We start from the raw sequence: 20480 nt of genomic DNA on the forward strand, positions 1-20480 counted from the left end.
ATTTCTCAGGAAAATAAATGTTTTTGCAAACCTTGGATGTAGGATAGTTGTTGAAAATTCTGAAGATAGCCAGTTCTGCTGCAACTGTCTTCCCAGAGCCAGTGGGAGCTCCAAGAAGAACATTACAATCTGTGTGGTAAAGTGTATGGAATATCTGCGTCTGAATTGGGTTGAAATGAGTGAATTTGTATAGGGCTTCATACTCAGGACGTCCCAAAGCTGTGATAGGTAAAGGCTGGAGATCCAGTAATTCTAAAAATTGAGGAATAATGATTATATATTTAAGCATGCAATACGGAACATTGCATCATTTCTAATGTCAGCACCAAAAACCCTGGAAAACACATAATATAGGAACCAAATTGTGAAGGATGCTGTCCACGTACTTTTTAAAAACCTATTGAAATTAGATCAAAATCTGCCATATCAAAGTAAATGCAACCCACCATTTATAATTAAATCATGGAGGAAAACACTGTGGTTCGGGAAAAGGATACGCAAAGCCTTGAAAAAACAGGTGTCTGCTTATATAGTAGCAGTTCTACTAAAAGTCTTAAAATACAGCTGTGATTGTGGGGGGCATTCAGAAGTAGAAAAAAGAAACAGTGATGTATAATCAGATTTAATAGTACAAGCACATAGAAGTACTCAGTACTTGCATGAATGGAAGGCAGCTCACATAACTTACTTCACATCTATTTCTCTTTACAATCCCATGCACCCCTCAAATCCCTCTCAATATAGGTTTTTTTTTTGGGGGGGAAAGCTGTGTTATTAGGGGCTACAATGGGGGAAGTGACCAAAACTGAGTGGAGGGATCTTGCTCCAATGGGTTCCACTACAATGTTCTCCCAAAGTTTCCATGTCTTGCTCATGACTCCACCGCAGGAGAGGGGATGAGGGAGCTTAGAAGCCCAAAACTCACTTAATGCTAAGCCATAGTTAACTTCATATCTGAACATGGCCATTATGTCCTATGCCTGAAAATGATACAAATAGGACAATGGCAGATCTCCCATATTTGGACCTCTAAAAATCTATTCACATGTGCAGGTCTGAATTATGATAATCTCAAAGTTATTCTACATGGCAAGCTGTGTGCTGGAGGATTGATGTTGTGGTGTTACAGGGAAAACTGTATTTCTTTACAACGAAGCAAAATAAACAGAAGTTTCTTAATTTCTAGTGGGGGAAAAACAACACTTCAAAAGAATGGGCCCACTCTATGGACAAGCAGAGGTGAAGCTGAGACCACAACATTAGTCCAAGCAAAGACAGTTTGTTAACTTTATTGCCATAGTAAAGAAATGACAAATCACCACAGAAAATTTGATTGGTTGATCAGGATAGACCATATCCCAATTATATTTTTAAAATGCAATGAGAAATTCGAGAGAAAGCAACAGGATTATATGGAACATTCTGGAAGTATCTGATTGCCAAACAATTATGAGCTGTGGAGAGCTGAAGCTCTGATATGTATATAACAAGACTGGATTGAACTTCTATTAAATTAGTCAGGACTTGCATCGATTCTGTTACACAGATGCTTTCTTTGAAGTTACGTTTGGCTCAAGATCTCAGTGCCTCTTTTAGGATGCTTCACAGTCAGGTATGGATGGAGAGCCATAAAATCTGCTGAAGCTGCACGACTTAATATTCACAACATACTTTTCATAGATATTTCAGAACTCTTTCATCATCCCCTGCTAATGCTGTGATTTCTTGGGATCTGTCAGAGGGAGAAAAGGCCCTTTCTTGATCTTTGTCTAGCAGGACCTCTGTACACTTCATTGTTTCAGAGGAACCAGATGGGAATGGCAGTCAATTACCATAAATCCTGGAGGTCCCCTATCTGCTGATGTGTAAATATCTTTTTGTTTCTTCTGAATAGCACTCATTGATCAGTCAATTAGATAAATAGGGTACACATGTTTAGCCAGACAGCTTAGGTACAGCGCAACAATGGCTAAACACATCCCATGCATGTATGAATTTATACATGCAAAAACAGGGAGCTGTCATCTCCAGACATGTACATTCTGAATGCACTAAGTATACTGGATTTTAAACAGGGATGATTACAAAAGAAGTCTATACAATAATAGGCACACTGATGTTATATCTCTCTGGCAAACCTAAAGCAGCAAACAAATGCATGTGACACCTGTTTTTGATTTTGTGACTAATAAATGTGGGGAATGAATAAAATAATGTGGAAGTAGTGCCCTGTATTAGTTCCTAGATAAAACAAATAGTATAGTGAAGAAAAAATATTATCCCGCTCTTTTAAGGACAAAATATTTTTTCCCAATGGCACAAAATACTGAAAATTCCACTTCTTTTAGTGTTTTGCTCAGATACAATTAGAGAAAAATGTTGTAAAGCATAAGTCAATTTGCTGTAGTTAAGCGAGAAGTTCCAAAGGTTCACTGAAGATTAGCTAATAGATTTCACTGTTGTAAAGTACTGACAATCTAAACTAGCAACAAGTGAGGAAGGAAAAAACATAAACAATGCTGCATATTATCATTTTAGGATGAATGATCGCCTTAGAAATCAAAATGGCCTATGATTGTGCAGGAATGCTGCTCTCCTTTGTTACCTGTATGAGGTGGATGTCTTTCTGGTAGAATCAGATGCTGAAAATTGATGATACAGACAGCCTCAGCTCCTAACCATCTATCAGATACAGCCCGGATATAGTATTGGGATGGTAGTGGTTCAAAAATGGGAATTGTGAATACCAACAGCTGAGCCTCTTTTGCAATGACCTATGGTAAAAATAAATGTAAAAAATACACATACATACTACAATGATCACTCTCCAGATGACAAAAATTATGTTGCTCTGTCTTTTCATGTAAATGCAAAAAATGAAATACACATAAGTAACCAAGCTTATTGTATCTGTTTATATTCATAAAACACACAGTAAAACAGAAGAGAATCAATTCCTCTCTTTTGGTTCTTTGGGCTTTAGAGACAGATTCTGTACTAAATGGCTTAACACAATAGGATTGGGCTCCTGCTTATTAAGTGATTTCTTTTGATGGAACTGTAGCCAGTAATAATCTGTATTGACATCTGTAATAGACGGTAGCATCACATATTTGATTTTTTCATCTGCAAGTAATTGTTCCTTCAGACACACCAGAAAGGCAAATCCTTTATTAGATTTTATTTTAAAAGTGATGCCAGTGAATGATCACGCAGAAAGCCAATTTTAGCATGTGAATCTGAAAACAAAATTCAGACAGATACTGGATACCTAATAAAACTGTATTACAACATTTATATTAAATTGATGTTTATGGAAGTCTATCCCACCACTTTACATGGTATGTGCTTTGAACTGCTGTGTAGGATACATTTACCTGCTTTTTTTGAATAATAAAATATTCTGAGTGGTAAATATGATCATTGGTAGGGTCTTCCACCCAAATCCACCAGGGCTCTCCACCTGTTCCATGTACCTAGTTGACAAAGAAAATCCACACTCATTAAAAAAATATTCTAGCTCTGTTAAGACTTTCAATCTGCACATTAAAGTAAACTGGCAGGTGCATTATTTCGACTGATGAAAAAAATGTTGGTAAAATGTCTCAGAATACCACTGCGCCTAAAATTAGCAAGGCATATTTTAACCTACTTAGTGTGGAAAGGAAGGACTCCTATCTATTACTCAGGTTTCCCAATGCAAGAATGTGTGGCACCAACAGATTTTTTTTCTTAGTAGGCTTCATGCGAAAAGCTGTGCTTTGTAGAATGTTCAGTTTCCCTGGATTCATGAGATTGCTTAAAATTTACCCACATGGTTGGCAACATTCAGTGTGATGGATGCCAACTTAAGAGGCGTAACTTCACGACCAATATGCTTCTGATCTTAAGTGTAGAAAATACAAGATTCATATACCATACATCAAAATCATCTGAAGTATAGGCAAGGAAAAGTTACTTTAAAAAAATCATGCTAACTGGTTGTGTGTTGAGTCAAACTCAGAGGAGTCCAAGTCATTTAGCACATTCTCCAGGCTTTACGTTTTAGGCATCCTTACCTGATCGCTCCATTTGAAATCCGAAGTGATGTTCAACCTAACTCTCAGCACGGTGCGTGTAATTGGCTGGATGGTCGCTTCCATTGTAATGGAGGGAATTTGATGGACACACTGTTTGACCTTTAAGCCAATATTCACATGATGAAGCATGTGACCTGCAAAGTAAATATAAAACTTGAAACAAATCTGCATTTACCAGAAGTCTAAGGGAAGTGGAGGGGAAAGGAAGCAACCACACAACAACTTTTAAATTGGCCCAGAGTGAGAAATATTGCTTGGCCCAAAGACCTTGTCCATGTCATCAGGTCGTATCTGAGCTACATGGGACTCAGTAGAAGGCAGATTAGTATGTTTCTAAGAACAAAGCAGCGTGCATGCAGGTCAATATAAATTTAGACTGTGAGCCTTTATTACAGAGAAGTATTTTCAGTAGTGTAAGATTAGTACCACAAAGGCCTCAGCATAAGGGTAGGATTGAAATGCAAGCAAAACAGTAAAGACAGAAATAGAGTTCAATCTAGTCAAGACACACTGACTTAGCTTTTTCCTATATCTTACCAATTTCATCTTTCCTCATGTCCTTCAACTTATCAATTGTGAGATTCTTTTGCTCCAATTTGGAAAGGACTGACGGTGGCAGGACTGAAAATTGTCGCAGAGGGCTGACCCAGCCCCACAATCGCTTGTCAATTACTTTGCTAAGGTTTAGTAGCCGGTATGTCATTGCAGGCCAGCGTTTTCGAAGAGCCACTTCAAAAAGAGCTCGGACAATACGTGCTGCATTCTGTAGGGCGCAAGCAGGTGATAAATTGTATTGTTATGTCTATTCCCTATCCATTACAATACACATACGTTTCAAATGGAACGGTGCGACTATGGATAACATGAATTGATCATATTTATTTCGGCCAAAAACCCAGTGTAGACTACAATTTAAACTATTAAAACAAACAAATGGCACAAAATATTCTCATGCCAACTTCAGGAGCTGACAGCACTAACTTCCAGGCCTGGCCTCCTCATTTCTGCCTTCCCTCGGGGGCACACAGAACTTTCTGAAGGGATGATGCCCCAATATGGACCTTCAGGAAGGTCGTTCTCCATTGTAGCATCCATATTATGTAATTTTCTCTTGAAGAGGCAGCTGGCAGCTTCACTTTACAGCTTCCAACAACAAGCTGAAAGCTACTGAGTTTCATAAGTCATTTGCTGAGAAATTATTTTTTTTAAAAAAAACTGCTGCTTTATCATCTTATCTATGCTACCATTTTGTATGTTAGCTATTTATTTGTTTCTTGTGGTTGAACATCGCCTTGGTTATGCAAATGCTTTGAATAGAAAAGCTTTTAATCAACCAAGAGCACAAAGCTTGTGAAGAAAATACAGCAAGAGTTTTCAACCAAAGTTTTTTGAAACCCTAGAGGATAGGCTTTCTGAAAGCCATGACAATCTACCATGATAAGTCTTGCCTTACAATGACCAACCACAGAAGCAAGCACTGGGTGTATTCTAAGTCTGACTCTTCTTTCCTGGGTGACAATGGTTAGGTCAACAGGTTTTCTAAAATAAGAGAACATTTCCATTGTCCTGTGGAATATTTCAGGGCTTCACGGCAGATGCACAGAGCTCCTCAACAAACAACGTAACTGTGAAAAGGATGCCCTGTGGGCAATAAGCTATATATATATGCATTACATATAGATCGATATACATATACACAAAACTATTAGTTTTTCAAATCCAAATCTCATGTCAAATGTGTATGGGCTTGAACACATGGGACCTCTAGTTTTCTGTGTTTCTGGGGTAAGTCTTCATTGAATACATGCACACATTCATACCTGTGCAACATAAGCAGAATCAGAAATAAGGGAAAAGCTGTCCATCTCTCCTCGGCTAACATATGTTTGCAGAAGGATATTTATTTTCCCGTAACTGTTCTCTACACCACCAGGAGCGGGAAGTTCACAGAAATCACCCAGCAAGGCTTCAAGCTCTTCTATTTCTTCTTCTCTCACCTGAAACACAAATTAATAGACTTTGAAAAGACTGGTGCAACTTGTTAAATCTTCCACATGAAAATTAAATGTCAATTATCTCTCAATAAATGTGTTTTTAAACAGTCTACAGTTTCTGAAAAACAAGTCTCCCAGCACTGTACTTAATAAAACTTAATTGAAACTATCTTAATAATGACACAATTGCATTTCATTATGCATCACCTTTTATTAAGGTTGCCATTGACACATAAAAATGTGATATGCCTCAAAAATTAAGTCTTCTGACCGTACCATCCTCAACCTGATGAGATTTCCCTTTTTATTTGACCAGAGTATGACCTCTGTCCTTCTGGATTAGGGCCAACCTGAATTAACATTAAATGCATTCATTAAAATCATATAGTTTGCATGTGGCATATTATGTTCTTAGCTCAAAACTCTGAAGTACTATGATTCATGGTATTAAGGTTTCCACTGTTAATAAGATTAAGTCTTAATGCAAGTAAAGAAATATTCATATCTACAGTTTGAATAATGCATAGTATTTCAATTTTTCACTCATACTTGCAAAACAGAGCATACATTTACATATTCTTTGATTTGCTGAAAGTCTATTAGTCTAAAACTTATTTAAAGAGGGTAAATGTTTGGCACCTGCAGGGAACCATACAGAGGCCGTTTCCCTTAAGCCCTGACCAGCTCATGCAATATGAAAGCAGAGCAGAAAAGTCACAAATGTCACTTGAACCATTTGCAGGATTTCTCAATCACCCCCCCCCAATTATTTCACTTCAAGAAGACCCCACTCTGTTAACTACTGAACTACAGTTTGTTAACATCAAATCCTTTCCTCACTAGCACTTGTCCACAGCTTTTGAAGGAATAAAGTGGCTGAGGTTTCAATAAACTTGAAGCAGCATCTAAACTCTCACTCACAATGTCAGTTTTGCCTTTCTTCCTAACATTTAGGAACATTTGCATCCAGATTCAAAGCAACTTTGGGAGATTGCAGTGATTTGATTTGATTTTTTTTTTTTTTTTTTGCAAAAGAAAGTGACTATTCTCTAACGCAATGCTAGCCAGTAAAACTCCAACTCATCTTGAAAGGATTTCTTTATAAAGTACACTCAACCTCTTCCCAGTTTCTTGAAGAGCTGCCAGAACAGAACACTCACAGCCCTCTGGGTTGCATTCCTCATTAAGACTATTCACTTTAAAGTGAATTCCATGAATTAAAAACTGGGGGTGATATCAGATGTGGCATGAGCAGGCATCTGCTTGCGTAACAGGGTTTCTCCATTCTTTCTCTCTCCCGCCCTCCCAACAGCTCTCTGCACACATCCAAAATCTGCTCTAGACAGTTGGGAGACCCTGCAGAACAGATTCTGGAAGCATGGACAGGAGCTGCAGAGGAGAGAATAGAAACTGGACGTCTTGTTGCACAGGATTTCCAGTTGTTGCACTGGATTTCCAGTTGTGCAAGGGAGGTAGACATCATTGAATGTTGTCCGGGGTTAGAAAATGTACTCTAGTAAGAAAATAAGATTCTGGCCTAAATCATGTATATCTGGCCAGCTGTACTCAAGAAGCCCCTGTTAGTGTGGGCTTTAGCATTCACCACACTGACAGGTGCAACACTGTGCATGGGAGACAGAGAGATGCATGGAGCTGTCATTATATAGTAGTAATTGAAGAGGTTTCTGTATCCAGTAACACACACACAACTTTCCATGTATAGAAAAGAGGCCTTTAAAAAATGGTGATGCGTTCTTACCTTGATCTGTTCAAATTCCTCTGCTTTAGACACTATAGCAAGAATGTCACCTTCTGTTTTATGAGCATCAAACAGTTCATTGAAAGTCTGCAAAAAAAGAGAGATTCGCCTTTGAGAATATTTATCAATAGTGCCAATCTAGACACAAAGCGGTAGAGATGGAGAAACTTATTGTCAACATCACCGCTCAAAATAAACCTTTTTTATTTTGAAAAGCGATGTGGAGTTTTGAACATAGGAAGCATATATACTAGTTTCACATTCTGCAATTTAAAGCATTAGCTCAAATTTGGTAAAAGGAGCTCGCTATACACAGGGCAAGATTCTTCTGAAAAGTCAACTCATCAAGGTGCCAGTGGTGTATCCATTTTTTTAAAACTGAAAGTTTCAGGTACAGCTTACTAAAATGTGACTGTGTCCAAATATGAGGACATCAATAACATGATTTTAAATAACCCAGATGGGACTGTATGTTCAAAGAGGCAACATATTTCAATTAAGATCCTCACAGTAAGTCTTTCAAATATGGAGCAACAAATACTAACACTTTTCAGAAGTGCATATCACTTCTACAAACACACACACAAATGTTCTTCCTAGAGTGTTGGAGAATTATGTCAGAAATGGAAATGAGAGCTGAATTTGCCTCAATTCAAATGTTTGTCCAAGGTCAGTAACAAAATCATACAAACAGTATTCACTATATATATTTTTAGACTGCAAAATAATATGTAAATAATTGTTATTTTATGCATTGGTTTAAATGTTTCCTTTCCACTGAAATGCACTGAAGTTAATTACACGATTAATTACATTAGTTCCAGCCATCGTGGATCGTGAGACAAATAATCAAGGTTTTAGTGGAAACCATGCTGCTTGTGACCAACACATAACAGGATAGAAATCACTGCCTCCTTACAATCCCGAGTTCTGCAACACTCTAATTACTGAAATGTCTTCAGAATATACACATTTCCAACATTCCAGTTACAGGTGGGGAGCCGTGTTGGTCTGCCACAGTCAAAACAAAATAAAAAATATCTGAAGAAGTGTGTATGCACACAAAAGCTCATACCAAGAACAAACTTAGTTGGTCTCTAAGGTGCTACTGGAAAGAATGTTACATTTCCAACATGTTGAATAAGATGGTGTTTTCCAGTGTTTTCCAGAGAGTCAATCCTACCTTACTAGTAGTTTTCTCTGAACCCTCGCTTATAGAATAAGAGTATGCAAACTGTAATGTTACACCAGGTCAAGGCCCCTCACCCCTCCAGAACTTGGATTTAAAAGCACATAAGCAAGCACAGAATTGTAGCTATTTATTACAAATCTAAGATGAAGATGCTGTTAAACAGATCTTTGTGGCGTTATTTCAAAATATGAGAAAGTATGCAGAGAAATAGCATGGGTACCTCAATTGTATTATATTTAATGTAGTAGTGGCTGGCAATTCTTCCTAGATCTGTAGAAGAAAAAAATCCAGTTCTCTCTTCAAAACGAATCATGCGAGCTTTGTCCAACTTTCGGCCAACTTCAATCACTAGCTGCTCTCTGTGCTTCTCTAAGCCTGGATCCATCTAAAACACAGTAAAGCATTATATATATTTATCTGTCCCCTGTCCTCCCACTTTTACAGCTTCAGATTAATACAGTGGTGCCCCGCTAGACGAATGCCTCGCTAGACGAAAAACTCGCTAGACGAACGGCATTCGTCTAGCGGAAGCTGCCCCGCAAGACGAAAAAGTCAATGGGGCTGCTTCGCAAGACGATATATATATATATTTAGCGTGAAAACCTCCACGATCCATTGCCGCTTCGCTAGACGAATAATTTGCTCTACGAAAAAACTCGTAGAACAAATTATTTTCATATAGCGGGGCACCACTGTATATGGATATGCATACATAGTACAATTTTATTGATTTCATTTGACTCCATTCAATTTATCTGGCATATTTAGAACTGAAATGCTTAATAGGTTTGGGATGTGTCGGTATATATAACTTGACAAATAGCTTTATTATGGATAGTAATAACAAAAGGTGACATATTTTAGAAGAATTTATTGTTGTTGTTCACTCGTTCAGTCGTGTCCAACTCTTCGTGACCCCATGGACCAGAGCACGCCAGGCATGCCTATCTTTCACTGCCTTTCGCAGTTTGGCCAAACACATGCTAGTCGCTTCGAGAACACTGTCCAACCATCTCATCCTTTGTCGTCCCCTTCTCCTTGTGCCCTCCATCTTTCCCAACATCAGGGTCTTTTCTAGGGAGTCTTCTCTTCTCACGAGGTGGCCAAAGTACTGGAGCCTCAACTACAATTTATTGTAGCTGTTGTTGTTGTACTAAATAATAGCCAGATATATTAATGGTTTGAAGAATATTTGCTTAAGATATGAAATGCAACTAATTTTTGCTTCGCTATTCCTAAAATTGCACTCACAAAATCAAGCTTCCCCTCTAAGATGAAACCCATCCCTCTGAAACAGTGGGGCAGGGGCTAATTTGTTATGGGCTCAGAGATGAGCAAACTTTTAATTCAGTGTAACCACTTGCTGCAGTAGGAAGAAGTTACTACAAACAACAACTGAATGTTAGCATAAAGCTCTAAATTCCTTAAAGAATAAAGAATAAGAAGTCTCCTTTTTTCTGTAGTCCATATGAAGGCAGGCAAAGATTCACTGTATTGAATTCTCCCTTTTTTCCAGCGTGGGCTCCTAAAAGTCTCATTATCTCCCTATGAGAATATTCTGTGTTATAGAGGATCATTTCAGAATTCAAATATATTCAAGTATTCAAATATATTCAAGATGAGTAGAGGGAATTGGATTTTCTTTAATGTTATAGGAATAATTTAAGCAAACACCAGGTACTAAAGGCAGATTTAAGAAATTTTCTCAGAATTTTATATTTGAGCCTGCGCAGACTACATACAGCAGCAAAGACAAACATCTGCCTTTGCAGCATTTGTAAGCTGTAAGTCTCATTAGAATGTGAATAAATTATCAGCCATAAGAAGAAGAAAAAGCCTAGCTTTGACCTGAGTGTGGTCAAATGATACCTTGTGGGACAAAATATTATACTTGACAAACTATCCAGTTGCTGCTCATAGCCATGATGTTGCAATTCTCTTCCAAGAAATATGGGTAATTTTTTTTTATTTAAAAAGGATTATACCAAATAATTATCATCACTTTGTCCTACTGAACAAGGAGAAGTTTTCTCAAGCAATGTGGGATGCCACAGATTATCTTTTTGTAACCAAGGTAGACAAATTATTATTATCCTTCTATGAGTAACAGCAGGGTACTAAGCTACTGAAGGTAATGGGGCACTTTATGTCTAGCTGTTGTTTATCAACAACCAATTGTCACTGTTTTGTGTATTGAATATATGCTATATGGTAATTTATGGACCTAATATGTATCTAAAGGCATTTGCACATAACAAAATATGTATTTTATCAAAGTAATTGTTGAACTGAAATACAATTAAGAAGAAGTATATTAATGGTGAAATAATTATTAATGCATACTGTTGCTGTATGTAAGTTTTATTTTATTTGTTTTTTATCTTGTATTTTGGAAATGTACATCCAGGTTTTTTTTCTTTAAAATTTTTTGGGGCCCCCAAGAGAGTGGGGCCCTAAGCTATAGTTTATTTAGCTTATATGTAAATCCAGCACTGAGTAGCAGTGCTGATCATAAGATTACAGTACCTACTGAGTTCAGTCATTAGGCTTGAATACTCAGGGTTTATTCTCTTAACCACTACACCAGCACTCACTCTCAGATTCTGAGTGTGCAACTAAAAGAGCGAGGGGTTTGCAGGAATATATCCAACTGCTGGTGTGCCTGGCAACCACACATTCTGGTAGCTGCAGAAGGTTCACATTAAACCCCTTTCTTATAACAATAAATGTGTGGATGCCAAGGGGCACCAGCGGGTGCTTACCCAAGACTGCTCATGCATTCATGAACACACAAGGGGGTTCACGTGAACATTTTCACATTCAGTTTGCCAAGCTTATATTTAGCACCGAAATACAGAGAGAGATTGCTATGCAAAACCAGGTCTGAATAGGCCACCTTCACATATGATGTGTGCTCATTTGATTATTTTCTATGTGTTCTGCCTGACTGTTCAAAACTTTATCTATCAGGATGACTCAGGAAAAATAATTCAAGTTGCTTTCCTTTTTACATTTTGCTCAATGGAGTATTTTCCATGTTTTAAAGCACTTATAGGAGTTGCTGACGTCAGGAAAAGCAGCACTGGCAAATATTTAATCTCCCATCAGGAAAGGATTATGGAACCAGAAAGCAGGTTAGTTTTTTCATGCATTTTCTACCTGATAAGCCTTGTGACTGATGCCATATACTAATGGGTTTGCTCTCATCCGTACATAAAGGTAAGTGTAACTTATCCACTTTACTGCTTCCTCGACATTTGTCACTGTTCCGAGAGCAATCTGCAAGTAGGAAGAAATAAAATTAAATTTACATGTTAAGAGCTGAGATTGATATAAAGGCAACCATAAATTCTATGAGCAGGAAATGAGGAAAGTTATAATGAAATATTTCCAAACTGACAAATTAAGGAGCTTCAATTGTTTTTTTTTTTAAAGAATGCACCAAGATTTGTCTCACTATTTATTTATTTGAAGTATTTGCATCCTATGGCTTTTTCTTGAAACCAGAGGCCCTGATAGAAAGTTTCTCCACAATGGCAGTTCTTTCATAGCAGGAGTGTCATATTCTGCCAACAAACTTAGAACACAGTACACTTGGAAAACCAGATTATGCATTTCTGCATATTGGTCTGGGTTTAGAAGTCCCATTCCATAAACAGTAGGAGCTTCAATTCATGGGAGCAGAGTTCTACTCACCAAATGATCCCTTTCATATGAAACTTTGGATCCTACTGCATCCCATCATCATTTTGGGCGTTAACATTTTTGTACAATTCCAAGTGGGCAACACTCTTATATTTAGTCAAGGTTAACAGATACATACACAAACACCGAAGTGACGCCACAGAATTTGTGCACAATTTTCTTCAAAAAATAAATAAATACATTTCAATTATTTTACAGCTATATCCTCCTTTCTCTTGAACTGCACATCTAGTTAAAGGGGTTGTTTTTAAAAGGGCAATGGCAGAATGGGGACTACCAGGATAATACAATTACCTGTCACCCCATATGGCTAGAATATATTGTAATAAGGACTCTGCAATTTGACTCATACAACACAAATGCTGAAATGTGATTGAGACTTATAGATAGGCCCTAAATGCACACAATGTCATTTTAAGCATCAAACTATATTCAGTGGTATGTAAAAGCATGCACCAAAACTACACCCATTTACTTGGACAATTCCAAAGCACCAGATTATATGGAATCACCGTAAAAAAAAAAAAAGTTCATAAGATAAATTCTGAAATTCCACACCTTCCTTGATATTCACTTAGAAATTAGCCTCACTGATTTATATGGAAACTAGTTCCAAGCAAGTGAATTTATAATGGCAAACCCTGTATGCCTAACAAAGCACATTTACTTGAAAATAAGTACTACCAACTCATTCCCCAAGAGTCTAACCATCGTAATCCAATTCCCCTCTCCGAAATTATCCTATAAAACATTTCCATTCGTTCTAATACCCCAAGCTTCTATCTTATCATAAACAAAGCCTTCTCTCAACCGAGCCCCACAACCTGTGTCAGGATGACATGAAGCTGTTTAAAGTATCTTTAATACGAAATTCTCCAACTGCATTAATAGCACCAGATTTTGTTAGAGCCAAATTGTATCTCTCTGCTATCGTGGACATTTAAAGTCAAATAAAGGTTATTTTGATATCTGAATGGGGCCGCATAAAGGTTAAAAATGCAGATCTGCACTAAATGAGTGCATCTCCATCCAAACGAGAGGAAAAAAGGTACTAAGTCACAGGCATATCACACAATTTGTTACCTAAACTAATGTATGCATTTGATTTCTGCCCATGATTCAGTGAAGTACTTGCTTGTTCTATTTTGAAAGAGGAGTGAAGGCATTTCCTCCTATTACACAACAACATTATTGCTCCTGGAAATGTTAAGTTTTGGACTATTGAAACTATAACACTCCTTTCAGAAAAGGTAACAATGTGCTCCTTCTCAACATGTTCTCTCCCTGTCCTACTATGACAGCAATATTGGCCTTGCAAAAATTTACCCCTCTGAACCAAAACGTTGCTTTTAACCCATATTGTTTTTACTGTTTGTTCGCAACTAGTTATCTGGGTAATCAGAAGGAAAAACAGACAGCAAAGAGGCAAATATGCAAAATAGCCCTAAAAAAACCCCCTCACTGTGGAGTTGTACTCATTAAACATCAACAGGACTACTACAGAACGAATGGATTAAAGACTGCAGCCATGAAGATGTTAAACTCTTTAATGTTATTATTATAGCCCTTATTGAACACAGATGGTGCTGCAGAACAGAAACTACTTTTGAAGATTTGCTGCCACCTTGTGTCCACTTCAGTGCCCTGTCGTCTTTTTGTTTTTAACAGAGAAAAATGAAAGCTGAGCTGAAACTATCTATTTTGTGTCACTGCTGCTTTTTAAACACCTCCCATTTCAAGGGGGCACAGAAAAATATACTGAAAATGTCATCTATCTTTTTTGTTCAGGTCATGTGCAAAGGCCCCAGGGAACTGTGGACACACAGACCTTGGAAGCCCCAGAACACCTGAGATACAAGAGAGCAGAGAAACCCATTATCCTTGCATGATCACACCTGGGACAGGTTCCAGACATGAGCTGCCACTTAGGCAGAATCTCTTTGCATACTGTACTCTCCAATCTATTTCCTCAGGAGGCACACTCTGACCTCTGCCATCATCCAGGAATCCATGTGCAAAGGGGGAGGGGGGAAGAGGAGGGCCGGCTGCGCCCCCACTTCTCAGGAACAACATAATGGCAAGGGGGACACCAGTCTGCCCATTTCAATTGGCCAAGGAAAGGACAATTACAGGAGTTTGCTTCCTGACACCTTGCCAAAAGAACACTCTGCTCCAACGTCCAATTGCCCTTGAGCTGCAGAAGGAGTGGGAGGGAGGAATGCAACACTCTGGTTCCATCCATTGGCCAAGAGAACAAGGACCACCAACTGGTATCCAAGGAGACCACCAGCAAAGGAAGATCAGCCTAGCCCAAACTGGATTTAAATGGCTGTAGTTCACCATATACTCTAGGCATTTATGACTCCACCCTTTGGCCAAAAAGGCTCAAGAGTGGTTTACAACAATCCGTTCCGATTTTGTTTTGGCCTTGAAGAAGAACTGATCTCAACCTTTCCTCTCCACATTCTGCTCCTTGTGTGTCTTGTTCTCTTTGTTTGTAAGCCTGGGCCTGTTCCTTTCCTCTTTTTGAAAACTCGTGTGAACGGCTTTGGGAGAGAACAATTGTCTGAGAAGTGGCATAAAAATATAGTAAATAGAAAGATGGATAAGTAGGAAAGAAGGACTCTGCCTAGACTCCAGTTCCAAGTATGAAAGCTGCCATAGGCATTGCCATACAAGTACAGCTTCCCCTCTCCCCAAATCTTGGGAGACATCTCTGAGCTGTGCCCTATGGCGGCACCTTAAAAAAAAAGTTGTTTGGGGGGCAAGATGATTTCATCACAGGAAAAAAAAATCCTTTGGGAGGTGTTGGCATACAGGACTTGGACACAGAGAGAAACACTTCATTTTGCACATTTTGTTTGGTAGCTTGGCAAACATGCAAATTTTGACACTAAACGCCGCCACCCCAACCACAATAAAATGAGTTCTAAGACAGGGCTTGGAAATGCTTTTAATTTCTGTGAAATTAAAAAGTAGCAGGTAGAATTCTGCTTTGTTTTTTCTCTTTGCAAAGCTGAACTGATTTTGTTTGTAGGTAGGCAAAGAAGTAACTGTTCTTTGCTATTTACAAGAAAGGAGGGCAGGTGAGCAGCTCTGTTAGAACCAACATATGCCAGAGTAGATAACAATGTGGATTAGTTTTGTCTCCATGCCCTTTTGTCTCTCAAACTAACCATACTTGTGCAGATCATCAGTAAATGTACCGTACATCATTACAAATGACCTTGTCCAAGATAAGTGTAGAGGACAGTGTAATGAAAGAAAGACCTACACAGAAAGATGTAAAACACTTTTAATGAACTATATCCCTGTGCAAAAGTTACTGGGTAGCTGAAGTATTGAACACAATAATTAAATCAAAATTTGCAAAGGGGTATCTGGTGTGTGCAGAAGATAGAACATTTGCCTTTAAACTGGCACAGCATGAATTCTTTTCTCAAGTGCTTCATCAGCATAGTCATGCCAGTTTGCTTGTTTTGGAACTGCTACTATATTTTGAACGGCCATCTATTTGCCACAACACCCACCTACCCACCCACCCCACAACTGCTCAGTATTTTATGTCCTGCCTGAGCAACCTTCAATTTACTTGTTATTTTTAAAGCAACGTCTCTGAACTTGTTTGGCATACTGAACAGTGGGAGACATGCTTCATAGTATTTTAAGTCCTTAACAAAAGCACTATTTCAGATACTTCCAGAGGCCTGTTCCTCTCCCCTTTTCTCTCTCTATAAATTACCCCTTCATGTCACAGACCATGCTGCATACATCTCGGCATCTATCCTGAACGCTGTGCATACTGATACGTCTCCTCACTTTTCAGAATATGTTTAAGGATGCCTGGTGTTGCAATACTGTATTTATATGAAGCCAAGGCAAGGTTCTCCCATGTCCCACCTTGGTGCACCCTCCCCACCCATTGCCTCCCTAGCCACACACCCTCTCTCTGGGTCATGCTCCTTATCAGCCCTGTCCTTGAACTCTGATGATGCCTTTGGCTTGCCTGCATAAAGGTCAGAGACTTGTATGTGAGCATGCATACAAACTAGCCTACTTAAAAAATGTACGCTCTGACACTGGCACGTGCCCCCACAAGGTTGCCCAGCAGGGAATGTGCCCCTCAGGCTGCAAAAGCTTAGGGGCCTAGGCCAAAGATTGAGAGGCTTCTCTAAAGTGAGGTACTGGGGGACCTGTGTGTCTAGATTTGAGTTCAATCATGTGCCGCTTCTTTTGAACACCTGAAGACTCACTTTCCCAAACTAAGTATTGGAAATGTATGAGCGTATCAAACAGAGAATAGCAGCTTTCGCTTGGTCCTTTAATAACATGTAAAGGTAAAGGTAAAGGGACCCCTGACCATTAGGTTCAGTCGTGTCCGACTCTGGGGTTGCGGCACTCATCTCGCGTTACTGGCCGAGGGAGCCGGCGTACAGCTTCCGGGTCATGTGGCCAGCATGACAAAGCCGCTTTTGGTGAACCAGAGCAGTGCACGGAAATGCCATTTACCTTTCCGCCGGAGCAGTACCTATTTATCCAATTGCACTTTGATGTGCTTTCGAACTGCTAGGTGGGGAGGAGCTGGGAACGAGCAACAGGAGCTCACCCTGTCACGGGGATTCGAACCGCTGACCTTCTGATCAGCAAGCCCTAGTCTCATAACACCTATAAACAGCTTATTCTACTAAAGATTCTGATTTTTGAGTGATGTTGCTTATGTAGTCAAAATGGCACCACACAAACACACAAAAACAACAACAGGGTGCCAGAAGGTTTTGGGGAATTCCAAGGTATGCAGAAGTAAAAAACTCATTTAGGGGGGGAAAGGCCACTATGGGAAACCATGTGTTAAGAACTGAGCATGCTTAGCAGCCATGGAAGACTGACTATTTCAGGGAGAGGTTATAAAATTGAGTGGGAGGGAAGACAGAATGGAGTATTGTGGAGGAGAGTATGACTGGCTGACTGGAGTAAACAAACAGGAGTACTCCAGAAGTGTCAACATTTTGTTGCAGGTTCTCATTGTTCTATTTCTATTTTTCAGGCTGTGCATGCCATTGCTTATGCAGTCAAAATCCCTAATGTGAGCCACTACCCATGATGTAAGAGAGAGAAGTTACCAGAGATACCAACAATCTCAAATTCATCTTGATTTCTGATTAAATTTCTAAATCACCACAACAATTTACAGCTATTTTATCTAACTCATTTTTCCTGGTGGTGGTTGTTTTTTTTTTTTACAAACAGTGCATAGGGGGTGGGCACTCTATGTGTTAAAAAGCTATTCTTGTCCCTCAAAAGAAAACAAACCATTTCTGCTAGGGCGTACCTGCTTACTTTGTGAACAAAGGTTTCAGAAAGCGCTCTTTTGGGTCTCTATATAAGCAGCAGGCTACCCGATAACACGTGATGTCTTCCACCTGAGATTGACCACAAATACAATGCCTGACTGCATGTGGGACCTTCCTGTAGCAGCTATCGAAGGCTGCAGTGGGCTTAACTCGGAAACGCAGCTCAGTAAACGCATTCTTACGGAAACTAGTGAGAGTTTGGTCAGAAAACCATCTCTAAAATGCTCTGTTCTCAAGAGTAGATACGAAGGGAAAATCTGGTGTTTCCAATTATCCAGAAGACCCAACGCCTTAGAACATTCCACATTACAACACTGTGTTACATGTCCTATTTGCCCATCTTGTTTTGAAAGCCTTTCTTTGTTTTAAACCTAAATTGGCCTTTAACAACCAAGTGACTTCCCACTGAGATGGATAAGAATGCAGCCGTTTTAATTATGAGCCACTGAAGCACTGCCTTAGACCCAGCTTAGTGAGTGCAAGTGGAAGGCAGTCACACACTTGCGCACACACACAGGATTTCTGATGTCCACTGACGTATGCCGTTGTTCCAGCAGTGGCAGCCCCCACAGCCACATCAAGTACCATTCTGGAGGCTTCCCAAATCCTCGGGAGTTGCTTTTGGGGGAGTGCAGGATATTGCAACAGGAAGAGAATGGATGCAACACCTCTTTGTGTAATTTCAACAGAATTGAACATAAAGAAGCAGGTGGTACTAATTGCTCTCTGTGTTACTTTCGCTTTTCCAAGCACCGTTAAACAGAAAAGCTGGTAACTTTATTAGGATTTCTCCTGATGACTCCAAAGCCTTTCCCCTCTGATTATAGCAAAAGCTAGTTAAGCAAGAATGGAAGATATTTATAAGATCATCTGAACTGAAAGAGATAAATGACTGAGTTACAATCAAGAGAAACGAAAGACTTTTGTAATTGGCCTGACTTACAATTGATTTTCTGTAATCAAGCAAGTACCGATCTTTCCTGGCTTGTCATGTCAGCAGGAAAAGTCATGTCCAGTGTTCCAGAGTACATAAAAAATGATGGTTTCATGGCCCTGTCAGTGCTTCACACTTTTGCTTTTCAGCATTTTCAGTTACACCAGCTGAGATGCATTGCTATTTTCACTAACATAAGTTTATTAGAAATCATTAACACACTTCAACATTGACCCTCAGTTGTCGGAAACTGGCACAGTTCCTGACCATTGAAGATTAATTTTATGCTTACTGTGCACTAGATCTTTTAAAGCATAATTAAACTTTTACGAAAACGAAATTGCATTTTGGGGTGGCCAAAGAAAAATGAGTGTTCTAACTTCCTTTCTGCTTTTTTTCTGATATGGAAGCTAGATTGCCTCCTGTGATCAATGTTCAAAGCAGTATGAGGCAGTACATGCATGTCCATTGTCAAAATAGAGAGCAAAACAAAGGTCAGAACCAGCAGAACAGTCCTTCACTTGCTTGTCTCTATTGTTGCCTCAAAAATATGACATTTTACTGGAAGATTGGGTGGGGGGGACAGGAGAGTTACTACATCTGGGTGCCAGGCAAAACATTTGTCTTCTACCAGGCCTTTGGCTAATTAAAAAATCTATGGCATTTAAACCATGTGTCAGGTGGTGGTGGTGATTGCTTTTGATTGTTACTGTTGTATGTATTTTGTGTTTTTGTATTGTAAAACACCCTGTGATCCTCAGATGAAGGGTGGTATAGAAATGATAATAAATATTAACACATCTCAGAGGACAATTGGCATATCTATCATACAACGTAATACCAGCTTGCTAAATTTTTCGAAGAGATGTAAACATAAGAAATGCCCTGTTGGTTCAGGTCAAAGGTCTATCTACTCCAGCATTCATTTTTTGGTCAACAGATTACCCTGGGAGGTCCACAAGCAGGGCATGAGGACAATAATCATCTCCTTCTGTTGCTCCCCAGAGATGGGTATTAAGGGTCATGCTGCCTCTCATCCTGGAGGTACTATATAATAAACATGACTAGCAGACAGTGATGGCCTTAATCCTTTTTTTAAAAAAGGCATTTGTTCTCACCCACAATTGTTTCAGTGCTGAATCAACAGCACTGTGATGGGTACCTGTGTGAATCTGCACACTATGCCAACATAATCCTGACAAATTAGAAGACTTGCTACTGTAGCTTCTAATATTGACTACTTCTTCTTGACCCAAGAAACACCACTCACAGCATTCTCATAGTCTAGGAGACTATGGGAAGGAAGCCCTCTGCAGCAGCCCAAGAAGCAAGGAAGTTCACACTTGTGCTGATCTTCCCTCTTCTGGCTCTTGTAACTTGACAGAAAGGTACGGGTCCAAATCCTAAAAAGCACACAGTTTAATGTGGAGCTTAGAAAATGAATTGGCCTATCCCCTAGTCCTTCC

The 20480-nt window shown here is 39.2% G+C and overlaps 1 protein-coding gene across 2 annotated transcripts in view; it reads right to left on the bottom strand.

Moving 5' to 3' along the window:
• ASCC3 (activating signal cointegrator 1 complex subunit 3) overlaps positions 1 to 20480 on the bottom strand; it is a 194592-nt gene that overhangs the window by 69915 nt on the left and 104197 nt on the right. For both annotated transcript variants that reach the window (XM_033143493.1, XM_033143494.1), the window contains 9 exons: positions 12184 to 12303; positions 9245 to 9409; positions 7833 to 7919; positions 5900 to 6076; positions 4617 to 4842; positions 4059 to 4213; positions 3378 to 3476; positions 2606 to 2774; positions 32 to 252 (listed from right to left, as the gene is read on the bottom strand). In XM_033143493.1, the coding sequence (XP_032999384.1) occupies positions 32 to 252; positions 2606 to 2774; positions 3378 to 3476; positions 4059 to 4213; positions 4617 to 4842; positions 5900 to 6076; positions 7833 to 7919; positions 9245 to 9409; positions 12184 to 12303 (1419 nt within the window). The remainder of the gene's footprint in view (positions 1 to 31; positions 253 to 2605; positions 2775 to 3377; positions 3477 to 4058; positions 4214 to 4616; positions 4843 to 5899; positions 6077 to 7832; positions 7920 to 9244; positions 9410 to 12183; positions 12304 to 20480) is intronic.

The sequence above is a fragment of the Lacerta agilis genome, chromosome 3, assembly GCF_009819535.1.
Source record: "Lacerta agilis isolate rLacAgi1 chromosome 3, rLacAgi1.pri, whole genome shotgun sequence".
Taxonomy (NCBI): Eukaryota; Metazoa; Chordata; class Lepidosauria; order Squamata; family Lacertidae; genus Lacerta; species Lacerta agilis.